The sequence below is a fragment of the Colias croceus genome, chromosome 17 (assembly GCF_905220415.1).
Source record: "Colias croceus chromosome 17, ilColCroc2.1".
NCBI lineage: Eukaryota > Metazoa > Arthropoda > Insecta > Lepidoptera > Pieridae > Colias > Colias croceus.
The window spans coordinates 3,545,553-3,571,475 of NC_059553.1; the positions used below are offsets into that span (position 1 = coordinate 3,545,553).

The 25,923-nt window shown below is 32.7% G+C and overlaps 1 protein-coding gene across 2 annotated transcripts in view; it reads right to left on the minus strand.

The window, feature by feature from the left end:
• Positions 1–3,244: 3,244 nt before the first annotated feature.
• LOC123698984 (high affinity cAMP-specific and IBMX-insensitive 3',5'-cyclic phosphodiesterase 8-like) overlaps positions 3,245–25,923 on the minus strand; it is a 64,013-nt gene continuing 41,334 nt past the window's right edge. Inside the window, exons 5-16 of one of the 2 annotated variants that reach the window (XM_045645828.1) lie at positions 14,699–14,756; positions 12,943–13,110; positions 12,187–12,389; positions 11,560–11,740; positions 11,064–11,240; positions 9,759–9,848; positions 9,069–9,320; positions 8,514–8,730; positions 7,967–8,148; positions 7,599–7,732; positions 7,081–7,235; positions 3,245–6,604 (exon numbers count right to left, since the gene is read on the minus strand). In XM_045645828.1, coding sequence (XP_045501784.1) covers positions 6,453–6,604; positions 7,081–7,235; positions 7,599–7,732; positions 7,967–8,148; positions 8,514–8,730; positions 9,069–9,320; positions 9,759–9,848; positions 11,064–11,240; positions 11,560–11,740; positions 12,187–12,389; positions 12,943–13,110; positions 14,699–14,756 — 1,969 coding nt within the window. In that variant the 3' untranslated portion in view covers positions 3,245–6,452. Of the gene's footprint in view, positions 6,605–7,080; positions 7,236–7,598; positions 7,733–7,966; positions 8,149–8,513; positions 8,731–9,068; positions 9,333–9,758; positions 9,849–11,063; positions 11,241–11,559; positions 11,741–12,186; positions 12,390–12,942; positions 13,111–14,698; positions 14,757–25,923 lie in introns of those variants that run through there. The other variant, XM_045645827.1, reaches the window with a different exon arrangement.

The following is a 25,923-nucleotide window of genomic DNA, read 5'->3' on the forward strand; positions in this document are numbered from 1 at the left end:
TTATAAAAAAGTGGCACGAGGTTGGGAAATAATTATCTTTACCGACACTTTCTTTAGTATAAATAATACAATCTAAAGCAAATAAACTCGTTTTTCTAGACACGTATCGTTGAGTTTATTTTTATAATGCATTCAATAAACAACTAAAATATAGTTTTTGTGTCAGTATGTCTGTCCTTGTCAAAATTCAAAGAAAACAGAGATAGCAAAATAATAAAAAAAAAGAGTGTGGCGAGCACACTTGTCAGAATAGAAACTTATTTGGCAAGAATCAAAGATACCACAATCGTCGCCTTACTCCATGACGTGACGGCATTGCCATGACGCGACCTTGAAATTTTACTCTCAACGCGCCTAAAGAAGTTTCACTTCAAAAACAAAATTTTGCATGGCGGCTGTCATTTCTCTATATTCTTATGTTTTTTTAGAACATAATATAGGCTGGTTGCAGAGCTTGACCGACGATCAGTGCGTACGTCAGTCGCGCTTGTCATATGTATGGAAATTAATAAAACCGTTCATAGCTAGACCGACCATACGCGCGCGTATTGTCATGCGTAGTAGTGTCATATCATACACATTGTTGATGCGTATCGTCAGGACCGACGGTGCGCACTGATGGTCGGTCAAGCTCTGCAACCAGCCTTATGGGAAAAAATATGATAAATAAACTTGTTTCTAAAAAATATTTACTAAGGCTAAGATATACACACGTAGGAAGTTTTTGTTTTTGTATAATCGTTCGTGTTAATGTGTATGGTATATTAGGATAAACTATAATATTATATTTATTGTCTTTTTCGAAATTTTCTTTAGTCTTCGGCTGATAAAAGGCCACAATATCAACTTAAAAATGTTACCAATGAAAAAAAAATCTAATAGACAATTTTCGAAACAGTTACGTATACATTTGAAATTTAAAAAGTTAATTATTTTCCGAATTATCTTAGCAGGATGTTAAAGATGTCTTTTATTTGATAATAAAAGATATGCTCAATATATTTGACACGATATCGTTTGAATTTACATGAAGTCGAATTAAAAGTACTTACGTACGTAGGGCCGTCATATCAGCACTCGATAGAGAATAATTATATACAAGTTTAGCACCTATCTTCATTCCATTTGTACAGGTGAAATATAATATTAATTATATTAGTACGCGTATATGTAACGAATATAACATGTGTATTGTGAAAAATAGTAACATATAAATAAACAGAACAGAAAAGAAGTCGGGCGAAATGCGAAGTTTTTATAATAGCAACCCTATTTATATGTGTTTAAAAACACGTTCATTTGATAAATAATATAATTTTCATCTGGTAAAGAGGTTAATGAATTCTAACCCGGGATCTTATCAATTACGAAAAGAAGAAGAATCAAATCCTATAAATAAAATTTTTTGCCAATTAATGTCTTTTATTTCACTTCCAGATTTACTATTTCATGAAATATGTTAACTTTTTCACAATACACAATATCCGCGTATAAAAATAACATATATTGAGAAAAGTCGATGTATTGATGCCATATTGAAGAAAATGTAGTCAGTACAAAATTATTAAAACGGTTAAATCTTGTTTAACCAATACTCTCGGTTATTCTGTCACCTTATAGTTTATACAGATATATTATTTAATTTTATTTTAGTGTTTTATGGGATTATTGAGTTTGAAGTAATGTTTTGTTGATCAAAGTTTCATATGAGCAGCTATGTAAAAAGTTATTTTTTTTAAATAGGTATTAGACGCTTGTATTGACTGTCTCTTTTGAATAATTTGTTTTAAAAAAAAATCAAACTTAAATACTTGTATAAAGTATGCAAAACCAGTTTAGGTGTATTTTTATTATTATTTCAACATTCCTTAGTGTTGCCTCAGATTGACACATCTTTAAATTTACACAATAATTTGTTAATTTTACGTAGCTGCTTGTATGATATTTACTCAAATTCATTCTGTTTATACAATAATTGGTACTATTTGATTGTATATCACATTATGGGCAAGAGAGGTGTTGCATTTAATCTTAATATTGCAATTTTCTGTTTTAACCTATCTTGAAATTTCGCTTATGGACATTTTTAAATGCAAAAAAGGTAGTGTGCAAAAAAGTAGTCATGTAATGAAAACCGTAATACTGTGAAATAAAACACTTTCATTTTTTTTTTCTTTGTAACTAGAATCTTTTTCATGCCATTCGAAGTAAAATTTGTAAACTATAATTTATAAATTTACATTAAATATGTCCAAAAGTGTTGTGAGAATTAAAATATATTTTCCTTGAATGAATATGGTCTAATGCAAGATTTCTGTTTTGTGATAGGTTAATCAATATGTTTTTTAAAAATTGTTTATAATAAAATGTTATATAATTTATATTTTGTTTTATTTTATCAATATTATCCCTCAAATATATTCAGTAAAAGCATTCAACAATTTTACACAACTGTTACAATATTAATAAAGTGTGATGTATTGTACTGTCACTACTTAAGTGAAAGTCATGTTACTGTGCATTTAGATCAAACGAGCGAATGCTCATTCTAACTCCACTATGCCAAATTATTATTGTAAACAAGCGTAGAGCATTCTTTAGTTGTTCTTAGTGCGTTCGAAAAGATTATATGTGTTATAGTCAAACCCCGAAGCTCGGGCACTGGTAGGTTGGACTGGTCAAACCTCAGGTCTGACATAATGTCTTTGGCAAAGCCCAAATAAATGTAATATTTCGGCCTTTTACTAAACAATTTTAGTCGTTGTATAGCTGAGGCGTCTTATGCGCGTGCGATGCCTATGCTGCGTTCGTCTACGCCCGAGACAGCAGTCTCGTCAGCAGCAGCTGACTTCAGTCAAAGTTTGAAATTCAAATGTATTTCGAGGATTGCCCGATGGCTTTTGCCAATCCTAAGATAATCCAGTCCTACCGCTAAGAGATTCGAGATTTGACTATAACATAATTATATGCAATGTTCTAATACCCAACAGCACTGAATACGAGTTTCCGTTTACCCTAAAAGATCACGAAAGAATTCTCTTGCTCTCACTCTAGCTCCATTAATTTGGTCTAAATGCACCGTTACACGTCGTCTTGCAATAAATAGAGATTCTTTCTGGCTAAGCTAAGAGTTTCATTAGGAATCGAATCCCGAACCAATCACCCCGGTTACCTGTGCTCATGCGTAAACCTTGTCAACAATACCAGAAATGATGGAAGGTAGTGAAAGCAATGAAACAACACATTTTATTAGATTTTGATTTATTTACAACACTTAACAATGTCATTCATATTGGAAAATGAAACGAATACAATCAGTACATAAATATAACCGTAAGTGGCTGCCTAAGTTTTAATACTTTAGCACGTAATATAAGACATCATCAGATCACTATTTAAAATACATATTACATGTTTTGTCCGTTAACTTAACGTTAATTTACGTTTAAAAATCCCGCGTAGAAAATGAATCCCGCAAAAGACGATCAACGACATCTCATAAGTGCGAGCAAGATAGCATTAAATTAAAGCTATCGCACATGTGCATGTGAGACAGCAAGCAAGCTGATCGTCTCTTTTTTATTGACGCGGTTTATACATACAATTAAAAAAAGAACTAGTTACGCTTGACAAAAATTTGTGCAATAAAATTATATAAACGGGAAACATTTTTATACAGACTGTACTGTTGTCTTTTTATATAGATATATGTATACTAAATATTATGATTACTATAAAATTTAATAACATCGTATCTTAACACACAAATATTGGGGACCAGCCCCTCTATATTATACAGATGTACAATTCAACACCAATTTGACATTAAGATAATTCAATCCAATATTAATTTTAGAACAATGCAACACATCAGGAATATACTTAGAAATTTGTTTTTTTTTTATTTACTCCATACATCCAAAAATATTATTTCTACACTCCTAACCTAAACTGTAGTTCTGTGTGAGTACATACTGTAATCATTTCTTAATAAATCATTTGTTCTAAAATCAACATCATTTTATGGTTAGTCATAATTTGAGCTACTTCTCAAAAATAGTGTGCCTTGACAGTAGACAAAAACTATATTTATTTACTTACAGGTTTACACACAATACATATTTTATTTGAGATTGAACACTGTATTCTACGTTAAATAAGTTTTTTTTTATAATTATCGAAAAGGCAAAAAATTTAATTAGTACAACATCTATCAATTAACATTAGACCGTTAAATATTGACATTGAGCACAAGGAAGCGTCATCATATTATATATTTAATAATAATTATTTAAAATACACAATTTCATATATTAATTTATTTAATTTACCAGCGTCATATAGACGAATACACTCTACTTCATAATTAGTATAAACATTTATCCTACTCAAATACAATAATTTATAATAAAGAAATGAAATGTTGAAGCGAAATTTATCAACATTAGTTATAAAGTTCATATATTAATGTTAATATTTAATATACACTATGTAGGTATAAAAGATTTGTATATATTAATTCCAAGGAATGAAAGAAAGGATTCATAATAAACTGTCTATTATTTAAAGTTTAGAAAAATCTACATAAAAAGATTCAAAAATTTTGAATTTTGATATGACGTGGCCGAGAGATTTGGTAAATGGATAGTATAAAAGGTATATTATATAAAAATAGGAATTTTTCAAGCTCAAGTATATTATATTATGTAGATGTATCACGTTGGTAACATATCTAATAATGTTCCGACGTGATTATATTATATGTACTTATAAATGTACAGCTGCGATTATTTTATGGTGTCATGGCGTGCAGTAAGAAAAAAATGAATGATTTAGTTTTACGAGTCAAACGAACAATATTCAATTTGATATTCTATAAGATAAGGGTGAAAATAAAATCTCAATGACGTCGCCACTCTATGGCACTCCAATCACGGATTAATTACCTACCTACACAAATTATACCCGTCTAAATGGCAACTGTATGCACATCAAATACAATGGATTAATATTATACACTGACCTCCCGAAACTAGTACACTCATACCATTTGCATCATGTTTGCAAGTCAAATATGAAAGTATATTGACAATTTTAAAACAATTAAGGTCATTTTAACACGCATTGGACCATCTGAATGGCCTGGCTAGCATGATTCATAATTATGGTGTACTAGTTTATAGAGGTAAGTATTTCTTAACAATATGACAACATTGACAATAAAAATATTAAAACCGATTCGATAATGGATACAACAAACATCAAATACAATACCTATTCTAAGTATGTAGATGTAACATTTGACTTCTACTCTAACACGGATATAAGTATATAAAATAAGCGTATTATCGGACACCGTCGGATCAACAGCGGTGCTCCGTTCAGACTTATAACGTAAACGGCAAATTCCAAATGCACATTGTAGACACATAATTCGTCTTTAAACGTCTTTTATTTCAACCGTAACGCTTTCCTATCAATTTCCACCATTTGGCCCCGATATCGACAACACTTCTGGTTCATTCTGACGAATTCATTATTTTTTCAGGCCCTAATCAAGTCTATAGGACTCATTAAAAATCTCGCAAGATCTTACTCGCAAGACTCGCAAGAGTTCTTATAATATTCTTCATATTTATTTCATTTTATTTTTTGTTCCTCCTATTAGAAGATTCATTTATTTACTTTCTCTTTGCTCCTAGATTAGCTAGCAGAAGGATCTCCAAGAGAGAACTTCTTGATTATAAATTAATTTGCATATTGGCTTCAAACAAAAGCTTCAAACATTCAAAGCGACAAATAGGTAAAATCCCTGTACCAGGATTCCATCAAAGTCATTTGCATCCGGACCAAAATCCAGACCCAATTCCAAATCCAGAAACTAAGGGTTTGAAGCCGTTTATCCAAAGATGCTCCATATGCTGACACAGGGCCATTGAACGTTCAACACTGAAACACGTGGCTCACACCAGCGGAGAACACATCATCTCCACACTATCCTATACTATATATAGGTTTCACTCCTTAGCGGTGACGGCAACGATTAATCCACTTTCTATTTTCTTTCCGAAGCGAATACACCACACTGCTTTTCTGCAGAGCTGATGCACATCAACTGCACTGGTAATGTTCGCCTCACGCGTGTGAATGTACGCGGCTCCATACTCATTCCACTGGTAATATCCATATTCTAAGATCTTCCTCCTAATCTTCCCATCTCTTCAACACACTATACTATACTACAGAATTGACACGTACGCCAATCTCGCCAGTCTCACTCCACAGCAGTGGCCCCAGCGGGCAGTACTGAGTGTCTGAACGCCTGTAGTACATCAGCCACGCTGGTAATATCGTGGATATTTTGATTCTAAGACCGTCTTCCCAAACTCCTTTACATCTCCACACTATACTATACTACAGAACTGACACGTATGCCAATCTTCTCGCCAATCTCATTCCTCTGCAGTAGCCCCAGCAGGTAACACTGACTGTCTGAGCGCCCGTCGTACATCAGCGGCGCTGGTAACACCGGCCTCATCAAGTTCGCGCCAACGTTGGTGGTTGGAGCGCGCGTGGTTCACAAGTTCTGGCATGTCGATGAATGCTGAAAAGAAATATTAAATTAAATAAGTAAATGTATGAAAAGAAAGAAAAAATGGATATCAACGCCCTACCCGACCTGCTAGGCTACCCTTGCAATATTAATGGTGTAAAAGAGTGTTAGTAGTGGAGTAGGTAAGCGCAATGACTTTAGGAAATTCAAATGCTTAAAAAGTAAGGATGAACTAGGTCAATTTTTTTTCCAAAAAAAAAAATTTTTTTTTGATTTAGTTTTGACTGAACAAGACTTAGCGAATTGAACACGGGTCAGCTAGTTTTCAATTCGAATATTGTTCTAATAACAAATTTAACCTTTTTTTTTAATTTTATTTATGTTTTCGTTTTTATTAATTTTGAATTTAGATATCTACACATTAATTTAAAAACATTCATGAAAATAACACTTCGTTTATCACTTTTTTTAACATAATTCAAAACTTTATTGCCTCGTGTAATAAGGTCTAATAAAGCAAAACCTACCAGCCCAAGCTTCCATCATATCAATAATGATATAATCAATGAATCCGATCTGCGAGCGCGGTACGGAGCAGGTCGCGCGGTCGAACATCGGCATCACAACCGGCAAGTCCTTGGCCTTCTCTTCGTCTGTCTGTAGGAAGTATTCTTCAGCAATCCTGTAATACCAATATTATTTAAGTGAAACTTCTTCAGGCGCGTTAAAAGTAAAATTTCAAGGTCGCGTCATGGAGTAAGGCGACGATTTTGGTATTTTTGAATCTTTTCAAAGAAGTTTCACTTCTGACACGTGTGCTCGACATGCACGCTCTTTTTTATTTATTTATTTCCATATTGTATGATTATAGTACGAGCTTAAGTAAAAGATACAAAAGGTTGAAGAGAGATATCTATGCCGTTTACAGTCCTAATTTATGGAATAACTTAATGTAAACATGAGTAGTTTATTTCGTAGAAAGAATATTATATATATTATAAGATATATCGTTACTGCCAACTGTGAAATATGATTGTAACTATACCTTCTAGCCCATTCAAAAGCGAACTTCTGTGGCCGTGAAGCATTTGAGACGTCTGCGCATTTGATCATCATCCTTTTCACTAGCACTACATTCTCCTGTGACGTCAAAGCTGTTGTATCCAAAGATAGTGGTTCCTGAAAATTTGTATGCAATTTTTATAAGATTTTCTACAGAATCTAATGTATTTTAATGTATGTCGGATATTAAAAATGTTTAAATAGTCCAGGAAATAATTGGTGATCAAACTGGTCATCATTTTTGTAAATTTTTAAGAAATCATCATCATGCGGGATTCACACCCGTGTTCTTCGTAGCGTAGCTTCACTTGATTAGTCTATGAACCTATTTTAAAATATCAAGATACTCACATCAGTATGCATATTATCCTCCTTGCTGCCCGTGGACTTGGCGTAGAACACGTTCACAAACTTGGCCAAGTGCTCGAAGTGTTTCGTCATCTCAGTCGCTAGGATCATGTCGATGACGTTGTGGCGGACCGACTTGTATGTATCGCGGTCGAGATTCTTGAATATGTTCACGCGGTCGTCGTCTGGAAATATTGTAAGTTCATTATTATCTAGTGATATATTTGTAAATAAATTTAAGGAGCTATAAGGATCATTTTTAGACTGATCCTATTGTCTTAAAAGAAATATTAAATCGAACTTGAAATTCAGATACAATACAGAATAGTTAAAACTAAATTTTAAAACTATAGAAAAGCTCTAATGATAATTGTGAACACTACAATATTTTTTTTATTAAAAGTTAAAGTATGTCGCAGTAGGTAGGTTGTTTGTTTTAAGAGATAGGAGCTATTTCATACACCATATTAACAGAATATTTATTTTCTCTATCTCGTAATTCAAGTACAACAAATCTCCTATATAAACAATCTAGAACATTCCAACTCACTGAGCGTCAGTTTGAACGTGAGTGCGGCGTGGTGCGACTCGAGCACGCTGACGTCGTTGTAGAGGATCGCGAGCGAGTGGCGCGAGTTGCACAGGAACGCGGACGACGTGCCCGGGTGGTCGATGTCGTGCGCCGCGGCGGAGATCAGCGCGGCTGCTGCTTCCAGCGGCTCTAGAAGGTTCTTGAGACGGTCCTTTTCTAGGAAGAACGCTACCGCCTGGAATTTTGTGATGGATTTATTAGGTTGATAGAGGAGTTTCGTATTGTGTACTTTAATATTAACTGGGGTGGCGTAGAGTTCACATCGCGAAATCAGATTTTGTGTATGGGACTGAATAGTCATTATTTATTACTGGAACAGTTTTAGTTTATAATTTTAGAATGTGTAACAAGAAATTTTAAAATGTTACCTAGGTACTGAATTTTTTTTTATCGAGAGGAAATTTACTAATATCTCATATGAAAATTTGGTAAAGCTTAAATATAAAATCTGAATTGTGTTTATAATGTATCTTAGAGTGAATCTTCCCACACTAACTATGAAAGTAAAATTACCTGTAGCACATCAGCAGCGTGCGTTGAATTGTGGTAAGTATTCACCGCGTGGTAATTAGTCTCTATGATCGTCAGCCAATGCAGTAATGTCCGTTCATCACACTCGAGTGCGGAACACACATCGAACCGACCGCCCATGAGTGTGAGTCCCAAGTGAGTGAGCGGGCGCCCACGAGTGAGGTCCTCGAGGCGGAATATCTCGAAGTCCCAACTGAGTGCTGTGTCTAGGACTTCGCGCAGTTGGCCAGACGTCTGTAACGATTGCTTGGAGATTGATTAGATAGGTTGGTTTTTGTACGAATAAATTTTTATCTTTAATTATTATAGGTATATATGTTATTTAATACATAGGGTGGAAGAAATATGTACAAATGAAAGGAGAAATGTTTGGATAAAATGTGAGAAAAAGGATCAAGTAAAATTACAATTTTCTCGTGATCAGTACATTTTTTTATACAATTTTTTCCTAAAAGCGCGGTTATTCTAAGTTTGTTGTATGAATTTAATTGGGTTGATAATTGAAATGTTGAAGTAATGGAATTTTTAGATGTCTTTTTCATTATCTTTAACATTTTCGTATAGATATTATGTTATATCTTATGGTATATGGTACCTAGTTAGAATGATTGGATTCCGTGGGGTGGGTAATTATGTATAATATAAGTATATTGATTGACGTATTATAATTACCTTATGTTTTATATTAGTCCTGTTGGTTTGCGATCGTACGACTGTAGAATCATTGCTGCTCCTTCGAGATGACAAGACATTGGAGGTTCCCTGTGGATAGAAAAATTATGTATAGAAAATTATTTTATTTAAAATATATTAAAATGTAATAATAATTGACTTATAGAATTATAATCTGCTTGCAAAACTTTGTACAGTTAAGAAATAAATATATAATATGTGTGAAATACAAATATATGAATTGAAAGAAAAATATTCTCAATACGTGTTTAAAATAATAATTAATCTATGTTAATTATGTACTCGTTATATACGACAATGCTGTTTTCTTGCATTGTTGTTATCTACTCATGAATAAACTCTATTGATGAATGGGTTATATAATATGATAATTAAATGTATACAGATAAATAATTAGTTGTATATATTAGTTAAACATACATAATACATAGTTTCGATGGAATGCTACTAAGTGTAAAGATTATCAGAACAGCTTGAGAATGGAGATCGTTTTGATTTTAGCCGTGAAAAATAAATATAAAAGGATAAATATTTTACAATAGGTACTAGTATATCTACATACAAATCACAAGACTACTTGTTAATAAGTAATATCATTTGTACTGTTATAAAAATTGTGTAATATTAAGTTAGATAATTATTTGGAAGCAAAGCTAGATGTTTAGATTAGGCAATTTTTTTTTATATTAGATGATGTTTGAGTGTGTATGCTTTGTCTGCTGTAAGTTAGGACGTTGTTTAAGATAAAACAACAATTCAATTTAATGGAAAACATATTGGTTCATCTTTATGTATGTATCCAATCAAAACGATCCCCATAACAAAGAGTGCAAGCGAAGTATCGGCGACAATCAAACGAATCATCTATGCTGAAAAAATCTAAGGACAGTCACAGAAGATGCTGTGATAATCTGAATCCTCCTACCATATATATAAGGTTTGCGTTCGTTTGCTCCCGCTATCCAGGCCCAACAGGATCGTGAACAAATAAATATCATGTTAGTACACATTGCAGTGTCACTTATTGCCTTCTTATTGTGAATAAACTGCGTAAATAAAAATATATATATAAGCCTTTTGATAATGCTTTTGAATATGCTCTTATACAGTTGCTTTTTATAGTTCGTTTACATAACTCACTATAGTTTGGTCTGTAAATAAGGGCGAATACAAAAACATTGCCATTTATAGGAATTATAATATTAAAACTGTAACATATACACACACTAACAATATTCACAAATTACAATATCAAGTACAAACAAAAACATTTATTTAACTTACCGATAGTAATGCGCCAATAAGGTCAGTAGCGATGGGGTCTTCCGCGCGCATTTTGGGGTCTTCTCTCATCTGAGGGGAGTACAGTTCGGAAGTCCGCAGCATGTCGACCGCGCGCTCGATGCAAGCGACTGTGGATGGTGGAGCGCCCTCTGTTGCCGTGGAGAGGAGGGATATCACCTGTGGAAAATTATAAGCATTTTATGTGAAAATTCTTTTAATTTTGTTTCCCATTGCTGATTGAAATTAGCTGCCTAGGATATATGATTAACTATAGAGACTGGGGAGGTTAAGGTACGATCAATATAATCAGCATTTTATGCATCACATTATGTTAGGGTATAGACCTATGAAGTCACGGGAATATAAATGATGCTCAAATTGTTTTTAATTTCAATTTTAATTTCGTATAATTATATTATATTGAACCTCCCATATGGTAACACATGTCTTGAAATAAATCAATTTTATTTATTATCTTATTTAAAAGACCTTTTACCTTAGTGATAGGCGCTTCCAAGGGCAGGCCCTGCAGCTTGGCGAGCGAGGTGCGGCGCAGGCCGTCGGACGCGACGGAGCGCACGTCGAGCGAGCCGCGCCGGATCGAGTGCAGCGAGCCGCGCGCGCGCTCGCCCTCCGCGCCGCTCGCCTCGCACACCACCACTATGTGAGATGTGCTCCTGGGGTTATACAAATATTAAAGCTTGATTTATATTTGTAAGAGCGAATTTTTTTAAGTTTTTAATATAAATATAGTAGTAAGTAGGCATTACAGATTCTGGTACACGACGAAAATTGGAACCCAAGTTTTCATTATTAGATGTATCCGAAAACACGAACATTAATTACTGTAGAAGTTAATATTAATGACCGTTGATTTTGTCCAGGGGCAAATAGAATATTCCTAACTATAACTACGTCACTACCTAGTCATGGCAAGTCGCGAAATCATCACTATTGCCTCCCAGTTGCGCGCGCAAAATAGCATGTGTCAAAGACAGCTGATAATGTTGATGTCAACTCATGGTTTTGGTAAGCGCACGCGGGCCCTCCTTTGCATGCTACTGCACTATGCAACACCACAACTCATTTGTCAGCTGCAGCATGGGACCTAGAACATACGCACCTAGTGAGCGACACGGCGGCCCCCTTGCACGTCAGCAGCACGGGGTCGGGCGAGGCGCGGCGCCGCAGCATGACGGGCGCCTCCCAGTCGCGCGCGCCGCTGGTGGCCAGCCGCAGCCCCTCGCCACTCACTGTGTCGGTGAGCGCGCGCGGGCCCTCCTCCGCCCGCCAGCCCACTACGCGGCACCATGACTTGTTGGTGAGCTGAGGAATGGAAGTTTAGTTAAATGGCAGTTTTGGTGATTGACCCTTGCCTTCTATGTGAGGGTCTTTCTCAAATGTTCGATTAAAGAAAAAAATATTTAAATAGAACGAAAGAGATATTATGTAAACTGTATTATGATGTGCATATTTTTCTATTTTGTACAAACCGTTGTTACAAATTATCAGCTATAATTCTGCAATATGGGCATATAAAGATGATTTAGTGTTTATTTATTCTTCGCTAAACAACATAGAATAGAATAGAATATAATAGAATAAGTATTTATTCGCAGTAAAAATCAAACACATAAACAAAAAAATACACAAGAAAAAATAACAGTTTACTACGAAAAGGCTATGAACTCAGCATATGGTGGAAACAATGACTAAAAGGCCAGTGCTTTCACCGCTGTTTTTCAGCCATAGCCTGTTGTAGCCACAAATGTCACACGAGCTATTCATCTATTACACTTTGCTACTCTGACACTACACGAGTACGTATTCAAACACTACTGTGTCACAGTTCATACAAATAAAAGTCTATCCCACTCACCAGGACCCTCTGCTGGTCATCAGTAATAGCCACGAGGTCCCTGCAGCGGTCAGCAGCCGCGGCAAGCGCGGTGACGGCGGTGACTTGCGCGCGAGCGGTGGCCGCGGCCGACCGCGCCTGTAGGACTTCGGCGCACCATGCTGTGGAGCCTAGCGTTTCTACCATTATCTGGTAGAGAAAAATAAGACAATTACTTTTATGGGAAACGTTGTGTTTATTTGTTCATGGTTAAAAAACCTTAAAAAGATTGACTTTTTAATATAATAAGTTCTGTACCATATTTCACTTTCTGTTTTCTTTAATAAGCTATAATAATAAATTTAATGTTTAAAAAATATTAATTATTACACCTAACAAAGAAAGAAAGAAATCCTTTATTTCAACACATACAAACACACAACAATAGCATTACAAATTATAAAAAGTAATCAAAACTCAAATTTATGTGTGGTTAATAATAGCATCCCTATGAACAAATTAAGATATAGAAAATTTGTGATTGTGAAGTGACGATTGAGATTTCATGATAGCATAACTGATTTATCACGTCACCAACGGAAGTGACATAATTAATTAAGTATTTCCATCATGTGATCTCATCGAAAGTAAGATAGGACTAATTATTATTTTAATTATTTTGATACACGCTTGACGCTGTAATCAGATTAGTCATTGTTACGTATATTATAAAACTAGCTTCCCCCACGCGGCTTCGCCCGCTTTGTCTTAAACCTTATAAATTATATACTAAAACCTTCCTCTTGAATCACGCTATCTATTTAAAAAAAACACATCATAATCCGTTGCGTACTTTTAAAGATTTAAGCATACAAAGGGACATAGAGACAGAGAAAGCGACTTTCTTTTATTCTATGTAGTGATGCTAATTTTCGACCGATCACCCTATAATATTTTCTTTCAAAATACAGTCACGAAAAGGAAAGCTTTATCAATCCATAAACTAAATTTATATTGCTAACACCTATGATCTAACATTAAAATTCCCCGCGTCGGTAATATCTCTATTTTTAATTTTACTCTCATAATATGCTCATAACACACACATAATTATACTAGTCTACGTCATATTATGAAGAGGGAACAAACATTAAAAAAGTATAGACGCCCACATAATATCTCCTTCTTGAACCTGTCTAGAACCTTTCAAGAGCTTGATATAGAAAGAAAATAATGACGTGCCTGCACTTACAATCTTCGCTATGATTCATGATAACAAAAGCTAATCATATAACAAGAAACATTATATATTTCTCGATAACAATAAAGCGTCGCCTTGTCATTCCATTCTTGCTCAATGCCGTTTTGATTTTTCCCATCTTTTGTGTTCGAGAAAAGCTTATTAGTCTCGTATTTTATTACATATTATTATTCTGACGATGTGTGTATCGTCTATAAGAAAACAGGGATATAACCTTCGCATCTAGTAAATAGGTACATATTTGTATCTGGTATGATTTTATATAATAAGCAATACAATATTTTTCGAATACAATTGTATGATGTATTTACCAAATACTGAGGTTATAATATTTTTACACAACAACTTATTGTAAAAGCTTTTGGTTGCGAAATTGTAAGTATAACGAGTTTTACAACATTAAATATATAAAAAACTATTTACGATAAATATACATTCCAGAGTGGTTTGAAAAGTTATCATTTTAAATTGTGTATTTAAGAAGAGCCAGAATATAATTATTTCTTTATAAAAATATCGTAAGTGTTACCCACTTACCCTGTTGAAGCCTGCTTCTAGATACGGTAGAACTGCAAAGTCATCTTTCAAGTAAGCACTGGAACAAAAACGAAGAATATATAATACAATTTACTAACATAAATAAAAGGCATTTCATAATCATATTGAAAGACATTTATATTATTTACATAATATTTATAATTTATGCTATATAAAAATTATTTAGGTATAAACGAGAAATGTAGAAATTACAACTTATAAATGTTACGCTGTTTAATTATATCCGTGTTAAAGTTAAACGATCAAGATTGTAATCAATCTGATAATTGATGTTTATCAGATTGATTACTTTAACCTTTAACCTCACATGTAATACAAATTTCGCAATTTGATTATTTTCCGACACGTTATCTAAACAATACCTTGGCTGTTGACATTAATTAGATATAACCATAGTATAAAGATAAAACGATACGCATAAATAACTTATTTAATGTCACAATTATAAGTATACCTACTGCCTAATTTTAATACGTTTTAACTGTGTCACTCTTAATAACGCTTTTGATGTAAATGAAACTTATCGCTCGAAATACCGCAAAAGTTTATGAAATTCCTGCCTCGAAATATCATGTAAATTCCGAATTGGGTTACGTAATTAACTTAAGTTTGTGAAACATTTATAAATTCAAGAATTTTGAACGCGATTTATTCATTATATCATCAACATCTATTCTAATTTATAATCCTTATGAAGTAATTAGTAGTATTGAAGTATTAATATAATTAGGTCTGTTATAATTGCTTTTTCATTTATTTTCCAAGGTTTATTCCCGCATCCAATTTCTAGTTAATTAGTGCAGTAACTCGATTCGTAACCATAAAGGATGCTAACATAGCTCAAGCATATGGCTTCAACTGCCATTAAGGTTCCAATTTAATCACCTGTAGTTAGGCAGTAATTTAATTGAATACTAATATCCGACGGCGACTCCGTCTAGGTTGGATACAGCAAAGATAATTTATTAGTTTTATTGCTAATGTAGCAAAATGTGCTATAATCATATCATGATTTTCATTCTTTAGACGGATAAATTATGTTTCAAATTAATATTTTTCACCTTTATTGATGGGAGTATAGATATACTTTATAAACTCAATGAATGTTTATTTTTGTACAGCCAGATTTGTATCCAAAAATATTAACACATTCATCAATTCATTATGGGTCGATCTCATTTCAACACTCCATCAAAGGTCCTTTTTTATCAAGGGTTTCCTTGTTTAAATGTTTCGTACAAATTTAAGCGACCCGGGGCCAAGGTCTCTGATTATACTACACCAACAAATGTAGGAACTGAAAAAGGGACCCAATGAATGGGAATAATCTTTGCTTTGGCGAGATCAGAGTACCTTTTGTAACCTTCTTGTATGGCGCCAAAAAGTCTTTTCTAAATGTCATGTTTAACTTGTTTTGGGAAGGGGTAAGCCATTTTTCCTTTTCAATTGAAATAATTGAAGCATTTATAGCTCTATTTGGTCATGTAATTGAGGGATTAACGTTAAAACAATATTATTATGTGTTTTTCTGATGTTGTATGTGATATTAAAATGAACTTTGCAAATTTAGACTTGGCAACATCAGTCGTTTTCCTTTAAATTATTTACCTATTAAATAAATTAAATATAGAAACGAGCCCGGAACAAAAGATGAAATAGCTGTGAAATATGCAGTCCCTGCAATCTGAATACATTCAGGAAAGGATAATGTCATGTAAATTGCAATTGCAGGTAAATTGCAGGCAGCAGGTAAATTCAAATAAAGATTTAACTGAACCGCTGAAGACTAACTTTAATAAACTGACGGGTCCTTTCTATTGTTAAATGTCACGAAAATAATAAGGGGGCGACACTAAACGGAAAATGACTGGGATTGTAAGAGGTTTCCGGTTCAACGGAGCGAGCGTGTTGTTCAGTCAGAATACATCTTGGAAAATGCGCAACGATGATTTCCTTACTGATGCGTCTTTAATTGGTGTGAAGTTGATGCCGATCGATTTTATATCTAGATTATGCAAATACATTTTAAGAAGCTTGTGCTGAACCATAATGTCGTTAGTAGCTTTGTAAACTCTACAATTACTGAAAGCTTATTACATATTTATTCTTTCATATTTTAATTACCTTTTGATAATTCGTGCAAAAAACATTCGTGCACAAATTATATGAATAGCTTTAATCGAAAGTAATGGTTGTGAAACTGGCATTTTCATAACGATGTTATAGTGACTGGATAAAACTATAACCGAACGTTAATTATCCATTTACTTTCTATATCTATTTATACATATGTATGAGTAAAGAAAACTGTTTTCGGGCATAGTTATTTCATGCTACATTTCACCCACTTAAGGTACATGACTTGGCAAAAATGATCTAATCGTGCCTATTCTTGTGGTTTGGGTTCAGCCTTTTAAAAAAAAAAAGAGAAGTAGAAACATTATTATTTATTACTATGTCTCAGGGATAGATTGTTAGTCGGTCACGGAAGAATAACCAATACCCGCGGCCCATCATTAAAGCGGCTCGACGGAACACAGTGGGGTTTTAGTCGGGATAGATTGTTAGTCAGTTTCAATATTTCAGTACATATTTTGCTTGGATTATTTGCCAGTAAAAAGAACAAATAGTGAAGGAAAATGATCAAAAAGTGTTAAATAGGCTATTGGCAACCCGTGACTCTATCAGCCATCGTAAAACTGAGCCATTTCCTATGCATAAATTAATTGTAACAATAAACAAAAAATGTTAATCGCATAATATTCAAGGCTCTAACTAACTAAAACAATTGTGAAACTTGCATTTTCATAACGACGTTATAGTTTAGTTTGCACGACCGGTTTTAATTATGTCGTGACGGAGGGCTGTTGGAACTTAGCATTTAGGGACTTTAAAGTTGTCGTGTCGTGTCAACAAACTGTTTGCTATTATGGGGGTTGTCGACTTTAAACGAGTCGGAGTTTATTGTTAATGTGCTGGTTTATATTACAACTATATTTTTTATTGTAAACAATTTGTTAGTCCTGGGATTATAGTATAGTTATGAATTTAGTCGTTAGGTCCACTTGCCTACGGTATACCTGTAGGTACGGACTACGGTATACCTACGGTCTTCGGGGGAAAGGCCGTAGGTATGCAAGAGCATTCTCCACTATTAAAAAAAAGTTAGGTCATTTTGGAAGACCACGTATCTATTAATATAAATAATATTGCTACGTTGTTATACTTATTTATTATGTGTATTAAATATGAAAAAAAAACATAGGTAGGTTTTTTTCTTACTCTACTTTATCATATTTGCCGCGTCATGTCTACAAAAATATAAGGATCGAAGATGTCAGGAATTTTGATTTCTTACATCATTTATCACGTATAATTTTTTATTACATTATTTTAATCGTACAGTATTGTTTAATGACTCTTTGATATATAAATTGAAATGGATTGACAAGAAAGATATTCACATCGTATTTATAATCTTATAAAGCATTTAGTATTACCCTAATTCCTTTTTGCTTACTCAATACTCAATTTGCATTCCTAAGTAGTTAAAACTATTCTGAAAGTTTACACCGCTTTAAGAAATTGTTTGGCTATCCACTAAATGGAATTTTCCAACGGCACATAAAACTTATGCCACAGTTTTGAAATAATGTAGAAAATTGAAAATTGTTTACTTTTATTTATTTATAAATAAATTACTCATTATTAAAACTGTCAAAGATGAACATCGTAACACAATGCAGTTTATCCTAGAAACTATGTAGGTACAGTAATATTTCACTACAATATAGATAATTATTCTATACTTTCCATGTAAAATATATTTGTCACGGAGGACTGAACTTTTTTCTCAATTGAGTATAAGAATAAGAAACAGTAACAAAATAAAAACCAAGCAATTTTAGATAAAGAATAAAAATGTTATATTTGTATCATAATTGAGTTTAGCTTTTAATTAAGTTCCAGATGATATTCCCGCCTACACTCTCGTACAAAAACAAGAAGATAATTCGATTTTTGTTTACGTATTTTTCGCCAAAATAACGAGGCGCCTAAAAGTATTTTTTTAAACAATATTGCTTATTCTTTGTTGTGCTTTATTTCAATTCCTTAACTGAATTTGTGAAAGTTTTTTCGTTTATTTTTTTTTTGAATAGTTGTAAGTACATGAGAGATACGGCATGAGAGTTTTGGCATATGGGTTCAATCTATTACGAAGGCTGATAAAAAATATTCGTAAGGCATAAAACTCAAAGGTTTATCACCTACTTGTTCGTAAAAAATCTTTTCCGTAAAGCCTATGTGAAATGCATGTCGTATATCCTAAAAGGGGATATTTATTACTCATTTAAACTAAAATATAACAAAGGGGAAATATTTTTTGGTTAAACATTAAATATACTCCGACCAGAAAACTGACTATGAACATACTTTCATCACCAGTCTTCAGTCACCAGAGCTTTTTTTGTGACATAGGTAAGGTACAATTTTTTTTGATTCTGAACAGGGTTAACCAGGGCAGAACTAGGAGGATCAGCATTCAGCAAGTATTAAAATATAGACGATATCACGCGTTACTAATGAAATAGTTTAGTTTGTAAGTTTGTACATTAAAATGGGGAATATAAATGCAGGGATCACATGTTCAGCCGCAAGCGACCATAAGCATCTACGGCAATTATAACTTTTTAATGAGGCGGCCATCTTTAGAGTAATTGGAAAACATGGTTTGGAAGATATGGTGTTTATATTATAATAGCTGTTAGTTTAATAGTTTGAAAGATACAGAAGAGATTTAACTTATTACTCTAATACAATACAAGATCAAAATTATATGAATAGGTAAAGAGTCTTGATAAAGAACCATTTCCCAATACTATATCTTTCTTCTTCTAATATATAAAAATCAATGCCACTTTTCGTTGTAATTCCATAACTCGAGAACGGCTGAACCGATTTCGATAATTCTTTTTTTATTATATTCCTTGAAGTACGAGGATGGTTTTTATGTAGAGAAAACGTAAACATGTACCACGGGCGAAGCCGGGGCGGACCGCTAGTCTAATATATAAAAATCAATGCCACTTTTCGTTGTAATTCCATAACTCGAGAACGGCTGAACCGATTTCGATAATTCTTTTTTTATTATATTCCTTGAAGTACGAGGATGGTTCTTATGTAGAGAAAACGTTAATATGTACCACGGGCGAAGCCGGGGCGGACCGCTAGTCTAATATATAAAAATCAATGCCACTTTTCGTTGTAATTCCATAACTCGAGAACGGCTGAACCGATTTCGATAATTCTTTTTTTATTATATTCCTTGAAGTACGAGGATGGTTCTTATGTAGAGAAAACGTTAATATGTACCACGGGCGAAGCCGGGGCGGACCGCTAGTACTTATATAATTATACCTACAATAAATAATGGTTATTTATCAAATAGCTTCTAATTGTTTAATTTCAAACATTTAATTAAGTTGGGATGTTTCAAATATTCAAAATTCAAAAACAACTACAAAATAGTGTTTAAAATCAATGTTCGGTTAACCTTTTGTTCAACCTCTAGACGAGTTGATTGCGAAACCTTTACGGGCACTAAAATGGCTTATTTCATTAAAGAGATTTAGTTGTTACGGATATTGCAGCTACTTTACACTTCTTTTGTTATGTATTACGTGATAAAGCATAATTGTACAGCTTTATTACGTTGTTTCAAAAGCCTCCTTTTAGGAATATTCTTAAATATATTATTCTATCTTGTATCCTTTTTACAAGGGTGTAGTAATATATCTTACCTAATCTGTTGAAATAAAAGCCCCAAATCGTGTTGCTCTAAACATAAAATTCAAGGACAGCGCGACAAATTCGGGTATTCTTGTCCTTCCACTTATCTTTTAAAAGAGAAAAAAATTGCTTGAAAAAACGAAAATATCTATTAAAAGTTTGTAGTTACATTATATTTGGAAATTACAGATTTTCCATCGTTGTCCATTAAAATACGTTATGACATCGAATAATAAAATAGAATCTATAAAAATCCAAATGTAAACGTTGAGATAATTAATGAAGATATACCTAATCGAAACCGAAATCTAGTTTACTTAAGTAATGAGTTTGACTAACATAAGACTGTCTATCCCAGTCTATCCTTAAATAATGTACATAGTGCATATAATATGACAATGACAATAAAATAAAATACTTTACATTTACACGAAAGACAACAAATACCGACTTCGTATTTAGTTTTATCAGTCCATGTTAGATCTAACTGTAAGAACAGGCTTCTTTCAGGCGAGTTTATAGCTGATAATAAAAATGCGGGTTGGCAGACGTGAAATGTCGTCCATTTTTTTTTTGTTTTGGACAGGCATGTTTCTTTACTGTGTTTACTTCACAAACTGAATGCCAATAATGTACATACAGAAAAAGAAAATATGTATATATTAATAAGTACATGTCTTATCAGCCGTAAATAGTTACGTACCATAGTTAACTAGTAATAAATAATATATATTATATATACGTATATACTATAAAATGAACTATGGAATATTAAATAATTCTGCATGCAAATCCAACTTTTCATATTACTTTGCCGGTCTAGCTTTAGCTCTTTTTTTAATAAAAAAAATACACCCTGATTCAAGCAGTTCAAATGTCAAAGTTTATAGAAAAAACTCTAGAATTATTCAGGGCTTAGCTATTATACTCTGATATATTGTATAAGACCACTCTCAATAATTGTTTTTCATAAATTACTATTTCACCACAACGTGAACATTTCAACGTCAGACTATTTTGTATTAGGTATTGTTTGTGTTTGTGCTTTGTGACAGTTTAATTATTTTTAAAAGTTTTTGTAAACTTCTATGTTTAATTAGAGCAATTTCATTTAAAAGTTATGTTGTATATGTTACTAATTTTCGGCATTGTGACTTCGTATTGTATTTAAAGTACACACTGTAAAATTTATACTTTCACTGTAAAGTATGTTCTATATATGTATTACTATCCTGTTGGTCTTAGCGTGATAATACATATATAGCCTCGATAAATGGGCTATCTAACACTGAAATAATTCTTCAAGTCGGACCTGTAGTTCCTGAGATTAGCGCGTTCAAACAAATAAACAAACAAACAAACTCTGCAGCTTTATAATATTACTAGCTTCCGCCCGCGACTCCGTCCGCGCGGATGTCGGTCTTCGCGTGGATGGTTATTTCTCCATTTTGAGTACCTCTGTCAATAACATCTTATAAATATCTATTGGACCCAATTCCCAAATACGGCTAGGCCTATAATAATACGCAACGTGTGTTCGCGGTTCTACGGAACAAAGTCTATGGATAAAACTGAAAAATTAAGATTAATTTTTTTCTACGTATTTTTCCAGGATAAAAAGTATCCTATTTTACGCCCAGGATAATAAGGTATAATTATACCAAGTTTCATCGAAATCGAACCGATAGTTTTCAAGTGATGCCTTCACATACAGACAGACAGACAGACAGACAGACAAAAATTTTTTTAATCACATATTTGGGTTTGGTATTGATCCAGTAACACCCCCTGCTATTTATTTTTTCAATATTTTCAATGTACAGAATTGACCCTTCTACAGATTTATTATATGTATAGATAAGTATAGATTTATTCTATTAATATCAAATTATTTCAAATAATTATGTACCAATTTAACGTATCATTTTGATATTTATTGATTGATTGAATACCTAATCTATTTTCAGAATAAGTTATAAAATATTCAAAAGCAATTTTCGTTAATTAAATACCTACCAAATTATTTAGTGTTACAGAATTAAAATCCCACTTATTGTTAAAAGTAAATTAAAAAATATTCTCCACTTTCCAGAACTATTTCTATTTTTATCAAATGAGTAGAAATGCCTACTCATTATAATAAAATCCTGCGGTTTTGATACTTGATAAATAGTTGGTACTATTGATGAACAAAATACAGTAGGTACAAAGGCTTTTCCAGTGTATTCACATAACAGGGTTTAAACCCGAAACAAAATTCTGTGAAAAACAAAGCTGGAGGCTTTCACGGGACTTGGCACGTGTCAATATCACGTTTGGTTCTCTCCGACACGGTTTCTGGAATAACAGGATTGATGCTGTTTGAAGTTAAGCTTCAACGTGCAGCCTAGACTGTTTTTTTGGTTCTAGACAAAGTTGCGAAAAGATGTTCTTCTTGTTATGAAATTAATGAGCCTGCAAAACATTTCTATAGGTTTTCATATCTGAAATGAGTTTAGTATAGAAACCTTTTAAAATAACATTATCTGTATCAATTCGATTCAACCAGGTCTTATAAATTTATAGCAAATTGCAAAACAATATTTAACATCACAACAAAATAATTAAATTAAAAACGTATAAACTCTCCAATGCGCGTCAAATGAAATTCATTACGCTTCAAAATTAATTATCCTTCCATCAGAGTACGGTTACAACTTATTTTGCCCTTTATTTATCGAGTCGCTAGGGACTGTCTCTTCGGAGATGATACAGCATCCAAAGTAAGGCCACAGCCTTATAACAATAAATAAGTTTATGTAGGATGTGCGTGGTAGTGGCAAGAGGTGCTTGAAATAGAAAATCATTACAGTATATTTCCAAGTTATTTTAGACGATAACGTTTTCTGAAACGTGAATTAATAAGGACTTATTATGGGATATTTTAACATATTCTATTAAAATTCGTAATTTTCGCACCTTAAAAATAACTTTTTACTCATTTAGGTAATGTGCAAACAAAAGTATGAATTTTTGTTTCTAATAGGTATAATATGTTTGGCCAAGTAAGTATTCAAAATATTAATAAAGACAATATGTTTGATTTTATAATAATGTGAGCTTCCTGTTTTATAATGCAGTTATGTAAAGCTTGGAGGGATTGCCTTGATACTAAAATCGAAATCCGCTTGTCCGTTTACAACGAATAAATCGTTTTTATGGATCGTTCAAAAGCCGAAACGTGTTGCTTGTTTTGCGTCAGACGTTTTATGGGATAAACAATAACTTTTTTTGTGTTGGGGAAGTTCCTTTTTGATATAAACTGATTGGTATTAAATTATCTACATAAAATGTTGAGCCATTTCTGAGGAGCGACAGAATGAAAGTAAAGGCATTTTTTCTGAATAAGAAAATAATACCTGAAATAAGACGTTTGTAATTTAATTCGTATGCAAAACTTATTAGATATAATTACAGTTTATTATTAATAAATATGAATAATACACAAAAACATTGTAATACAAAACAAATACACAAATAAGATTTAATATAAAAGAACCTGATTTGACATAGAAAAACCGATCTTTAATTTATTTAATGATTTTACAGGAATATGAAATATTTTAGCATATATATAACAAACACCGAAGTTTTGTTTGCCTAATATAATATAACCTCGTAATCGGTACAAAACTCAGCAAACTTGAAATATTAAAAAATTAAGGATACAGTTAAAACGTTGAGGCTCGAACAAAAATAAAAAGAGTACTTACTCAGTCGTTTAATCGAAGTTTAATCGTCTTTACTAATTTATGACGGAAATTTAGTGAAGAAGTAATCTTAAATTGTCTTTAAAATATTCTGACCTTTGTTTATGAAGTAAATTACACACGCGGGCCTCTTAATTGAAAATATTACCTTTAAAATTATTATCAATTATTTTTTCGTTCGATAATAAAAATAACCATTAGCCGGGTTGTAAATATTGTGTGATGTTGTTGGATTCTTTTATTTGGGTCATGAGGTATTCAATGTAAATGCAAACATACATAATTTTAATTGAAACATCAAAGAATTGTAACTTTCATGTCCGTGGCCTCCTTCCTTATATCAACACTTACCAGCTGTCTTCTTTTTATGTTTCTGTTATGCTGAATATGAGAGTGTTGGATATAGTTTATTGGTACATTTGTGAATGTTTAGAAATCATTCATTATTCATTTAGTAATATATTATTGAAGTGAAACTTCTTTTGGCGCGTTGAGAATTAAATTTCAAGATTCGCGTCATGGACTAAGGCGATGGTTTTGGTTTCTTTGAATTTTGCCTGAGGAGTTTCACTTCTGACACGTGAGCTTGGCACACACGCTCTTTTTATTGTTCAACGTTTTGAAAATACATAGACCGTATTATATTACATAGAATTGGGGAACTAAGGAATATAGAAGATATATTTTTCTCTTTGTCGCTAAATCCAAAAACCAAAAACGTAATCGAAAACTTTGCTTGTTTCATATGATTTTATCTGGACATTATAATATATGCCTATATATGCCTAATAGTATTCACTTCTACTCAAACTTTAGTGAAACCCAAATTACTTAAATTTAACAATTTGTGTTCAAACCCAAACAAACTTTATTTGCTAAAGTCAGAGCTCTGTCGGTATAATTCAGTTATTTTATGATGAATTGTTTTCATCGCTATAAATCTTTTATTCTTAAAAAAAGTTTGTAAAATCTTTTATTTATTTAAAGCTTTGTTTTGACTACAATTTATTGTGTTCAATGTTAAATTTCTTTGAAAGACTAATATTATTCATAGTACCTACTACTTCTATTTTGAATAAGATATTTACAACAGAATTCCTCATTGTATTAAAAAGTTTAGTAAGTACCTAGTGCTAAATTTAAAAATTATGTAAAAAATGTATTAGGTCAGAGAGCCTACTGCGTTGGAATACCTAAACCATCTTCCATGATGAAAATAGATATAAGTTACACATTATGTAAAATTGATTGACATGATTTTAAAAGAGCAACTAGCGAGAGTTTCTTGCTGGTTCTTCTCCATAGATACGTACTGCTTTCCGAATCGAAATATTATTTTGCACATTAAGAATATTTATGATTGAAACATTTACGACGTTTCTTTTTTAACGTCGAAAGAACACATACGTTCATTAATTTTATTATGTATTACCAATTCGATAAAAAATACTTATTACGTAGTCATTTTTTTAAATATCACAAACTTTACCATTGTCAAAACGTAACAACTGTAAAAATATACTCCGCTATAATCGCGATGCACATAACAGTTAAATTTTCTTTTATTTTCATTCCAAACAAAACTATTCTCATAAACAAGCCCGGAAAATAATATCTTCAGTAAATTGTAGCTGTCATGCGATATAACTTGCATTTTCTATTTTA